The sequence below is a fragment of the Geospiza fortis genome, unplaced genomic scaffold (genome assembly GCF_000277835.1).
Source record: "Geospiza fortis unplaced genomic scaffold, GeoFor_1.0 scaffold200, whole genome shotgun sequence".
In the NCBI taxonomy this organism is placed as follows: Eukaryota; Metazoa; Chordata; class Aves; order Passeriformes; family Thraupidae; genus Geospiza; species Geospiza fortis.
This window is the reverse complement of record NW_005054353.1, coordinates 469,719-481,130: the sequence shown is the minus strand read 5'-3', so window position 1 is coordinate 481,130 and position 11,412 is coordinate 469,719. Positions and strand designations below refer to the sequence as shown.

At 38.3% G+C, this 11,412-nt stretch overlaps 1 protein-coding gene across 1 annotated transcript in view; it reads right to left on the bottom strand.

Annotated features, from left to right (window-relative positions):
- Positions 1 to 11,412, bottom strand: part of POP1 (POP1 homolog, ribonuclease P/MRP subunit) — a 22,948-nt gene that overhangs the window by 11,379 nt on the left and 157 nt on the right. The window contains 9 exon segments of the mRNA XM_005423490.2: positions 988 to 1,107; positions 2,062 to 2,173; positions 2,948 to 3,041; positions 3,174 to 3,424; positions 4,048 to 4,223; positions 4,527 to 4,614; positions 5,161 to 5,409; positions 7,749 to 7,924; positions 8,763 to 8,939. Coding sequence (XP_005423547.1) covers positions 988 to 1,107; positions 2,062 to 2,173; positions 2,948 to 3,041; positions 3,174 to 3,424; positions 4,048 to 4,223; positions 4,527 to 4,614; positions 5,161 to 5,409; positions 7,749 to 7,924; positions 8,763 to 8,939 — 1,443 coding nt within the window.

Genomic DNA, 11,412 nt, shown 5'->3' with positions numbered 1-11,412 from the left:
GAGGTCATGTATGCTGCAGCATTTCCAACAGGAACACTAATGATGAGAAAGTTAGCTGAGCAGAACTAATTAACAGAAAGGCTGCTCTAGATACAGAGGGTAGAATAGGAGGATGTAAGAACATGAAAATAGCAGAATTTTGCAAAGAGCTAAAAGTAACTGAAGTAGGTGTTCAACCTGACTTAAGTGATATGTGAGACTAGATTATCCTAGTGTCTTGCAAACAGAACACCAAGGAAATTCAGTATTTTGAAGTCTCTGGAACTTTCAATTTGTCCCATTTGTTACTGCTTGCTAGCTGGCTATCATGTTTCTCCTATTAGATGAGGCAGCCTGTGTCCAGTCAACCTAACTGAGAATGCCTACACTGTACACAAACCCCCCTATATCCTGTGCATGCTTTTGCACAGTTTTAGAGGACATTCACATCCATATGAATTTCAATTTTGCACTGAAACATTGTGTAAGTCAGCACTGAAATGAAAATTTCAGAAGTTATGCTTGCATCTTTCATTTTCTATCATAACCAGCACCTTGGCCATCTGAAATACTAATCCTGCAAAAGTAGTAACTTTTCTGCGGTGGAATTGCAACTTTCAACATCGTGGGCCTATAAACCAGAAATAGCAGATATCTTCTTTAAGAGAGAAAGAGGAAGACTAAACACCAAACAGAAACTTACTATGCAGCTTTTAGCACCTGGTTGGCCTTGCCAGGATTCGAACCTGGATCATCTGTATGGTCAGACAGAGGCTTCCATTGAGCACAAGACCAGCTTTGGTGCATGTCCCTCCCTCACAACTGCTGTTCTAAAACCTATGCAACTTTCAAGCTGTTTCTGTTCTGGGGCTCTGGAAATGGGAGATATTTTGAACCAAAACCTAGAGGAAAACAGCAAGAGACAATCCATAGAAGATGACAGTAAATGAAAACAACAGACGAGAGAGAAACTAAATCTCCTCATATAATATAGACAAGGGATTTCACCTTGGTATTTTTCAAAGTCTGGCATGGCTTTTGTCTTCTTTTTTGGCAAATTGACTCGAGGATCTCCAACAGTGAGGCCAAGTATTGTACCTGGTGGCATATCTGATGGTGAGCTCATCCCTTTAAAAACACACAGATGAACATTGCCATGAAACCACCAATTAAGCTGTGATCTTTTCCTGCACTAGTATTTTGTGTATTTTTGCCTGCAGTGATGTGACACCACTGTAAGCCAGTGAAGCAATCCAGAATACTCTATTTAACATGTTTTGAAAACTCACCAATGCTTGTTAAATCTCCAGTAACAAAAAAGTCAACAAGAGCAGTGCAAGACTTGGTTTGCAATTACATTTACATTTAGCATAAAGTGAAGTCACTGTCACTCAATTCATTCTTTGCATTTGACAAATTTCAAAGAACAACCAACCTTTGTTTTATACCTGTCTTCAAGAGGAAGGAAATTTAGAAGTGCTTTGTCAAAGCTTTTTCTCATCTCTGCTTAACTGCCTTACATTGGATAGACAGCTTGAGTACAGTGTGAGACCTACCAAAGTGCCTTACCTGCTTCAGTGCTAGAAATTGACAAGATATTGTTAACTTTATGATACTTTACAATTCAGCCAAATACACAACTGTAAATTTAGAAATGAACATATATAAACAAAGTATAATACTCTCACTTTGGATTGGAGGCTACCATTTTATCTGTGGATGTATTGTACAACTTATTGTCTTAATTTGAAGCATATGGTGAGAGTGAGAGTATACATCAGACTGCATATCCCATCAGCAATCCCAAATCTAAGTTCATGAAGATAACAAACAAGATTCAGTTTCTCTATAAAGAGTTTGAACTACACAGAGGATTTTAAATTCCCTTAAATACCCCCAACGCAACATTTTCAATTCTTTGCCATGCCCCAGCAAGTACCTAAGCACATTCTCAAAGGCATCACTATCTTGACCATCCAATAAATAAGCATGTACAAAACGAAGTCAACTTTATTAGCATGCCAATTTTGACAATTTTAAATTTCCCCCCCATCCACCAATAGCATCCACATGCCCAAATACCTTCCAATAGCTCAAAGATAGCACTTTGACATTGATGAAGAGATACTTTTTCAGAGTCCTTGCAGTTTTCTACCCACCAGTTATTCAGTTCTGTTTCTGAATCTGCCATCTCCTGGAAAACAACGTATTTAATTAAACTCAAATGGTTATTCATAATTTTCTATCAGTATGAATTCAGCCTCAGTTTGCCTTAAACACTATAGTCACTTTCCTCCTGTTCAAGTTTTAAACCAAAGTAATTTTTTCTTGATGAAGTATAGTCCTTTGCTTTACAATAATCTCTAATAAAGTGTAACCTCTGTTCCAAAAATAAATAAAACAATCCACTATACTTCCTAATTCTGTCATTAATTATTTCTTACAGAAAGCCAGAGATTTCATGACCTCATCATGTTTGCTTCAAGAGACAAAAAAACCCCAAAAAATATTAAAACCACAGTGATGCTATATGCCAAGAAGTGGATGAAACACCTAAATCCTGGAGAAACTCCATATTTGATTGAAAACAAGTAAGTTTTTTGTACTTTACATGTCTTGCCCCTAGTTTTAGGTGCTCTAGCTCATTGCTTGAGAAACAGGATATGTGGTTTATCAAAAGGAATATTAATTATTCTGGACCTCTCAGCAGAAGCTACACAGCCTGCTCAGCACCACTGTTTTTATTTTCTTCCTACTTCCATTTAAAATCCAGATGGGAGGTCTTCCTGAGAAGAAGATCAGCACTAGTCAAGAGGCTCAAAACACAGAAGCCACCAGGGTAATACACAGGTTAGCCTTTATGAAAAGAAAAGCTAGATAATTTATGGGTCCTTCTAGCAAAAAACAAGATTGCACATTCTAAGAACATTACCAAAATTATGCTAACATGCAAAGTCAATTTCCTTACTGTTTGGACAGAAGCTGCCTTCAGGGTCTCTGTAAGGATGGAGTGTGATAATGGGCCGATCAGCCGGTATCTGAGAATCTCCATGCTTCTGTCACTGAAACAGGAAAGTTTCAGGTGAATGTACAATTGTACAACACACATTATTTTCCCCAGTACTGTTAAGCCAGAAATGCAGCCAATGTTAAGTGGTTATGGGCCACAGCTTCTAACTCTACTGGGAACAAACCTGATTGCAATGCCAGTAGTCTTTGAGATCCAAGAGTAGGACTGGAATGGATCTCTAGTGCCGTCACCAATTATTTTTTTCACTGGCACAGCCTTTTCTCCTTCTTTATCCTCCTTCTTTCTTTTATTGCCAAGGTTTGTAACAACTTCCACTTGTTTTTCCTCTTGAACTGATGTTGTAACAGGCTCAGAAATACAGATTTCTTCAGGCTCTGAACACTGAAAAATTGCTTTTAACTCCCTCAGTATGTCCTTAAGAAAAATGAAGTTTGGATTAGGATGATATGCAGTACACTACAAACCTTAAGTATACTTTTGAAAATTATACTCCATTATTTAATTTTCCTATGTGGATTTCAAGTAATAAAATTTAATTCTGCTGAAGTCAAGGGCTTGCTAAGAAAAGCTGAAAGTAATATTGAAAGTTGCTAAGAATTTGTTCTCTTGAAAATTAACATAAGAAAAATTGCCTGTGCACAACATTTTAGTTTTTTCTTTTTTTTTTTAAAGCTGATACCTAAGTATCAGAATGTAATTATCCATTATGATACTGAACTTAGCCTGCTGGGGGTGCCAGTGGAAAGGATGTAAATCAAGCAACATCATATTGCACATAAATCCTGAAGCAAGTGACACTAAAAATGTTTCCAGAAGCTCAAACACTGAACACCTCAGCAGCACACACTTTCTGTACAAGCTTTACAAAAACAAGTTGCAAAACATGAATATTGTTAAGAGTGGAAATAGTCTTCCAACTTTTAGTTCTTGAAGCCATGTATTATACCCACTTCTTCCATACTTTTCAGATGACCTCTTTAGCATTAATAATGCACAATACATAAAGAAGTAAGAGTTCAACTATATAGGAAATATACCTGCTTCAGAGCTGGATGCACCCAGATCCACAACTGTCTGTTTTCAGACCCATCCCTGGGCTTCCAAATAAAGGTAACAGGACCAAGCATACCCTCAGGATAGCGATCTGCTCGGTAAAGATTCAGGGAACCCTCGAATCTTCCAGACAGACAAGAAGCTTCTTGAAATGTCAGTCCTAAAAAAGAAGATACTTATTGAAGAACAAAATAATATCTTGTTTAATAAACAAAGTAAAATTGAAATTCAGCCTGGCTGCTGAGCGGCTGATGTTGTACCATAATTAGCTTTTATTAATAAGCTGCTGAAATAAAAATGTCCAATCCTACTATGACATCCTAATTACATTTTTCACTCAAAATCAGTATCAACTCTGTTACTACTATTGAGTAACTACTACTGATACATTACTAAAAAAGGAAGAGGATATGCCATCCTTTAGTTTATTCAGAATCTTTATTTTGAACTATATAAATTTTACCTGTGTCAATGCTACATATTCGAGCAAGTTGCTTCAGAAGCTCATTCTCTTTACCCTTCAACTCCAGGCAACAATAATATGATAAGTCCTGAAACAATATGATAATGTCAAAGTGAGGATAAATCTTTGAAGTGAGCCTGTTAAGAAAGGATCAGACAGGCTCTCACAATTTACACTTATGTAGAAATTTTTCATTCTATAAAATTTGCCAAAGTGAAATGAGTTTCTTTTTAACTTAAAATTAATAGCTGTAGGAAAGTGGTGAGACATTTCTCATTTGAGGGCCAACCTGCCTCTCAAACCAACAGATCAAAAAAGACATAGAATAAATTATCTCTCCTCGACAGCTGCTCAGGTAGACGATATAAGGATTCAGCTAATCTCTCAGCTCTTGAGAAAACTGAAAATGCAGTATTTCAGCAATACTTACCGTAAGACTCCTTAAAAGGTTCACCTTATTCTCTCTGAAACTTGCCACCCAGAATTACACTTATAAAATGATTCATTTCATACCTGGCAGTCTTATTAAAAGCTGACCCAACAGTACTTCACAGAGACAGAAATATTCATTATAACTAAGTAGTTGATTACTTCACCTTGGCAAAATATCAAACAAAAGATGTAGATGTGGTACCTGAAGAAGGCATTGCTTTGTCATGGCTCGGTAACAAGCCCTGTAGCTCTTCTCTGTAGGGCTGTTTCCTAAACAGTATCCCCATTTCTTTACCATATGAAATCTCTTTGCATGCCAAATATGGGTTTCCAGCCAAATATTCTTTCTTTGCCTGTGATTAAACTCTGCTACCAAATTTATGTGGCGTCTTCTAGCTTTGCGGCATTTAGTCTTTGACTGTTCTTTTTTCTGATGCACAGCTTTCTCTGCCTGTTTTTAGAAGAGAGGATATTGAAGTAAATCTCAAGACAAAAAAAAATCCGAAAAGAAAAAGGCTGAAATATAAGAATACAGGAAGCACTAACATTAAGTTATACTATGTTGGATCACTCTTGAGGGTAACTAACTTTGAAACTTTCTATGCAAATCACATCCACAGAAGCGCATCAAGGTTTGACTGAAACCCATATATAAAACAAAATCCACACACATTCAGAAACTTAACAATGAACAGTAAGTGCTGCTACTTCCTGTGTGAAGTTTTTGCTACACATCAATATATTCACATGAACAAATCAATGTGACATGGAAAATGCCTGGAGGTTTGAGCTCATTCAGAAGCAGTACAGACTATCAGACAGACAGAAAGGATTCTATCAGTTCTACAACTCATAGAAGCTGAAAAGAGAGGAGTGTGGCAATATCCTGACAAATTCTTGATAACCAGACCTAACCAAGATCTGAACTATTACATATACATGCACAACTAGAGAGGAAGGCATGACTCAATCAGTGTTTGATTTTTCTTTTTGTGAAGAAAAGTGGTACAAGGAAATAGGACTATAAGATATACAAAAAGATTCTTAGAATATTCTTTGTAAGCTCACCAAGAAACACTTGACAACAGACCACTGGTTATAACAATAGCAAAGGAAAGAAATTGACAGAAGATCAGTGCCAAGAACACTAAAAACAATGAAGCAACCCATGAAATCAAAACAGAACTGGGAAAAAAAAAAAGAAAATATCTTCCCATCAGACCCATCATTTATCACAGAGAAGGAAACACAAGCCACTGGATCAATGGTAGGTGACTGGTTCAGAAAGGCAATTACAGAAAAAGAAATGTGGCACTGTAGGTAAAAAATATACATCTTTAAGCTTACTGAAGAGATAAGAGATGGTGCAGGTAAATGTTTCAATGAATACGGTCATGATAAAGGATCTAAGACAAATGAAAATGCAGCAGAATTGAAACAGATAACTTTGAAGATGTAGATCAAACACTGAAAAGTAATAAGAGTAATAGGCAGAACCTTTACAAAAACAAGTAACAGAGACATAACAAGCTGCAAGAAAACATGCAAACACATACGCCACAACAAAAGACCTGAAGACAGAAAATGTAGCAGAAGAAATACGGCTGCACCATTGCCAACTAAATAATCTCAAAAATCCAATGGGAGAGGAAGTGTGAGCATGTACACAGAAGTCAGAAAGGCTGTCATATGAAAGGAGTTAAAAAAGCAGGACACAAAAGAACCAAACATAAACATTAGAGAAATCTAGATTTAAACAAGGATAATACATAACTAACTAGGCAAAACAGCCCATGCCTTCTTCCTTCAGTTCCCAGAAAACAGGTCCAAACTGCATCTCTTGTCATCTCTGACAAAGCAAAAAGAATGTGAACCAAAACAGTAAAATGAGATACAGGTTGTGAAAATCCAATAAAACACCCTAACATGTAATTTGTGTGGGGCAGGGAAGTATCCAAAACGACTTCTGAACCATAAACAATCATCTTCAGGAACTCAGGGTGGAGGGGGCAAGGTCTCAACTTAAAAACAACACAAAAGAAAAAAAGAATGCAAAGAATAAATTTATCAGTCAACCTTAATACACAGAAAATTTACCAAGTAAACTCAATTGGTCACTTTAAGAATTCTGAGAGACGATAAAGTGATCAAAGCCAAACATTGGGAAGATAATTTCCCAATAACATCCTGTTGAACCAATTTTTAGTTTTCATTTTTAAATCCACAGGAAGGTAAGTAAGTGGCAAGTAACCCCATAGGCATATTCTGACTAAATGCTGAGATACTGCCACAAAATGAGTTCCATGAGCTGTTAGGACTAGTCAGTTACTAAGTGTTAAACCTCATGCAGCCTGCCAACAACCCCAGCGTATCCCTCACGTTCGAGCTGTAAGACCTGAACCATGGCGTCAGCTGCGCTAGCTTGATGCTGGCACAGGCACATCCTAAAGCTGTGCTGGGGCACAAGGCAGACAGGTTTTACTGAGGACTCTTGGACCACCTGGGACCAGCGCACCACCTGAACAACCTCTACTCTAAAAGAGTGGACTCTTTCATCACTACTCTAATTTTTCAAGATGTCCAGTAATCACAAAGCCAGGTGGTTAGTGAGACTTATTTGAGCTACCACCTGTAATTGAGGTGTTCCTGCATTAAATCCAAATGTCAGTCAAAGTTTAGGATACTCAAGAAGTCTGGCAGAAGTTCAGGTCTGAACATTAACAGCTACAGAGCTGAACACTGTGTTTTGGCTTTGCCCACTAGATGAAATGCTGTAAAACACACTTATACCTCTTTCCTGGCCATCTCTTGGAGCCGCCTGGGTAAGCGTTTAACGTTGTGACTCATTGCTCGCCTCCGCATGTGCCTAGGGAGGGTCTGGAACACCAGAGAGTTGGAAGACTTTTGTGAAACTGCTTTCAACATGGCACTGATCTCAGCAGCACGAGCTTGAGCAAAGGCAGACACTGGAATGAAAGAATTGCATCAGAGCATGTCAAACAGCAAAAAAACCAGAGGACGATACTACACGTAAATTATGGAATTACTTCTACTACAGCAGTCCAATATCTTCTTGACATAAAAGTAAGTACTGTACACTGTCACTGAAGAAATTTCAGTTCTTTATATATCCTGAAGTTTACAGATATGGTCAAGCAAATATTTATACATGAATGAATCTCAAAGATGTTTAACCAACAATTCCCATTTGCATTACATACTTCTTTGTTAAATTAGAATAGCAATCTTTTCAGGTGGTATTCAGGGAGATGAAAAAAAACCTTTAGCATGGAAAAAAAAATGGAAGCAGTCACATATCACAGACTGTTTTGAAACGATGAAATAAAAATCCAGAGCTTGATCTCATTCCATGTTTATGGAAGTGTATCTACTATCACAGCACTGCCATATTTTGCAAAGCTGATTTGCTCTCCTAAATAAACCTTCTGTTAGACAAATGCTATATTTAACTTAAACCATGAGCAAAATCAGTTTCACTGGCTACATTAAAAGCAGATGACTGTCAGTACTCATTTTGCTGGCAAGCAGCAACCAAAATGCATATTCCCTCACTACAAGCAGGTCTTGACTTTTCCACTCCGAAGTCTGAAAGGACCCATTGAACAACAGCTAATCACTAATTCCAGTTCACAACTACTTCTGTGTTTTGGAGAAAATCAGGAAAAACAGAAGAACATAGCATCAGTTCTAATTTTTGCTCTTGCGTAAAAACAAAGACAGCAAACTTAATCACCAGCAAATTGCCCTGGACAGATAAATTATGACCTTTTCACATATACAAACCCGTTATGTATTTTGGCATCTCCTCAGATACACTCTGGTGTCCTCCTTGCCATCCTCCTCTGCCTCTGCCTCTCTCTCCTCTACTTTGCCCCTTTGAAAAACATTGGTCTTTCCTGTAAGAAGGCCCAGATGACTGATTTGAAAATTTCTGCTGCTGCTGCTCAAAACGAACATCTCCTGGAAGGTTTAGAGATGAAAAGAGGTTAGAGAAACACAAAGTAGTCTGAGTAACCAATACTTCTATTAGTCTTTCCTCATAAAACTGCATTGCAGACTCCTATTATATTTACTCCTTGTAACTGCAAAAGCCACCAGAAATCAGAAGAATTACGTTCTTTCTTACAGGAATAAATAAGAATTTTACACTGCCCTGAAGCAAACTTGTGGTAGAATAAGTAACTTTTGCATGCTCTGAAAACGATACACAATCCAGACTTTGCCTCCAAGAGTCAGAGCAAAATCAGTCCATGCAATATCATAGTGATTTTTAATACTGTCTTGTCAGAGTTTTAGTATCAAAACAGCAAAGTTATTTTTTCCCTTTGCCTAACATATATTTCTTTTAGAGCAATAATTAAGGTAAGCATGATACATGTATGTTGGTGCAGTAAGTTACTTGTCTGGTACAAGCACTTAAACAAATACTGAAATTAAATAACTGAAGCCTACAGTAAAGCTTTCTAAGGTACAGACATACCTTTCAGGAGTGCTAAGCACCTACCAAGTACCTAAAGTTTCAGAGGGCCTTGAAGTCCTTATTCAAACAGCAGTGTACATTCAGCCTAACAAATACTATATATTAGTTTAGATAACTTTATGTTCAGTTAAGCCTTAGTTAGGATTTCTACTACAATTTGAGATATGGTTCTCAGGCAGTTCATGCTGGACAATCCAACCAAAAAAGCTGCAGACAGCCATTCCTATCACCCCAACCACCACATCAAGACAAGTGCTTGAGAGAACAAGGGACAATAGCATTCAGGGAGCTTCTCTAGTTAAAATCAAAATCATTTCTGTGTGTCCACAGAAACAGAGTGAGAGATTAAAAAAAACAGTTTTCAGGTTGATCAGCTTCTTAAACAAGCCTGTCCCTTTGTCCCAAAAATGCTACCATTGGTGTGAAGACCAGCCAGGAGCATCTCAATTTATGAGACTTTAAAAGGCAAAGAACGTCTTTTTTCCATTTAAAATAAGCAAGAAACTGAAGTTTTATGTTTAGCAGCAGTACTGTTGTAGCCTGCTGCAACCACACATCATGCAGAACTGCAGTAATACTGCAGAAAAAATAATTCGGTGTAGAGACAGAAATTAGCTTTTATGTCCTGACCTGTTTTACATTTGCCTGAGAGGAGCATTTTCCAGACACTGAGGTGAAGGTGAGAAGGAAATAGCTGGGAAAGAGGGATGGAAGCTGTCTTAGTCAGCAAGTCTTTGTAGGCCTACAGCCCAAAATTAACTCATATCACAAACACACCCTCTTAATGAAGGACATAAAAATTATAATCAGAAGACTGTTTGGCAAAACTATCACTGACTTAATAACTAAAAAAGAACTTAAATTATTTTAGCTGCTGTACAGATTCACAATTTTGTAACTTCTATTTAGGATTTTGCTTTTCTGTTTCTACAAAACAGCTCTGTAAAACTGTGATACTGACACTACAGAAGGATGCTACATGGATGAAAATCCATGCCTTTTAACAGAATGGAAAAACATAACCATGTAATCTTGGAAGTTCCCTGCTACAAATGAAGTTAGAAAAATGTATTTAATCTAGTAGTACTCCTGTAATGACATTCCAAAAATCCTCAGACATGGCTGAGCATAATTTGCTATGTCATTCTGTCTGCTTAGGAACTCTTCAGTCACCTAAATACACAGTGACGCTTAAGGGTTTTTTCATTCAATCACAAAGATGCAATTTGTCAACTTCTGAAGGCCTCACAGTAAGAAGCCCTTTTCAAGTGGTGTTTTTCCCAGAAATAACGTAGGTAACAAAATATCTAAATGGGAAGGTGGTGGTGGAAATTGAGGTCCGATTGAAGCATAGAGGACGCAGGTCAAACCTCAAAGACAAAAAAAGCATCTAGCATACAAACTGACAGGATCCTTCAGTCTTTAGCTGCAAAGGTTACCTGTGTACAAAAAGCTCCAGCAATAACCCGGGACACTGCCATTTTAGGGACATGCCTTGCTGCCTCCTGCCAACACCCTTCACAGATACAGGAGCCACAAGCCCCAGGAGGCAAACTGGCTGGCCAGGCACGTCTGAGGGAAAACTGGTGCATGAGGGAAAACACACACCCCCCCAGCCCCTCCTGCAGCTGCCACGTCTGGCGGAAAACCAAGGGAGAAACTGGATTTGGTATAACATCCAAATTCACTTTACGACTGGGAACTGTAAGGATTTGTTATGTAACCGAAGGGATGATAGAGAGAAGGGCATATTCACAGAGTACAGAATAGTTTGGGTGGGAAAGAGCCTCTGGAGCCCATGCAGCCCAACCCCCCGGCTGAGGCAGGGTCATGCAGAGCAGGTTACACAGAACGGGTCCGGGTGGGTTTGGAATCACCTCACACAGGGAGCTCCCACAGCCGTACCTGGGGTGGGGCAGGCTCTGCCCCCGCCGCCGCCGAAGAGCCCCGGCT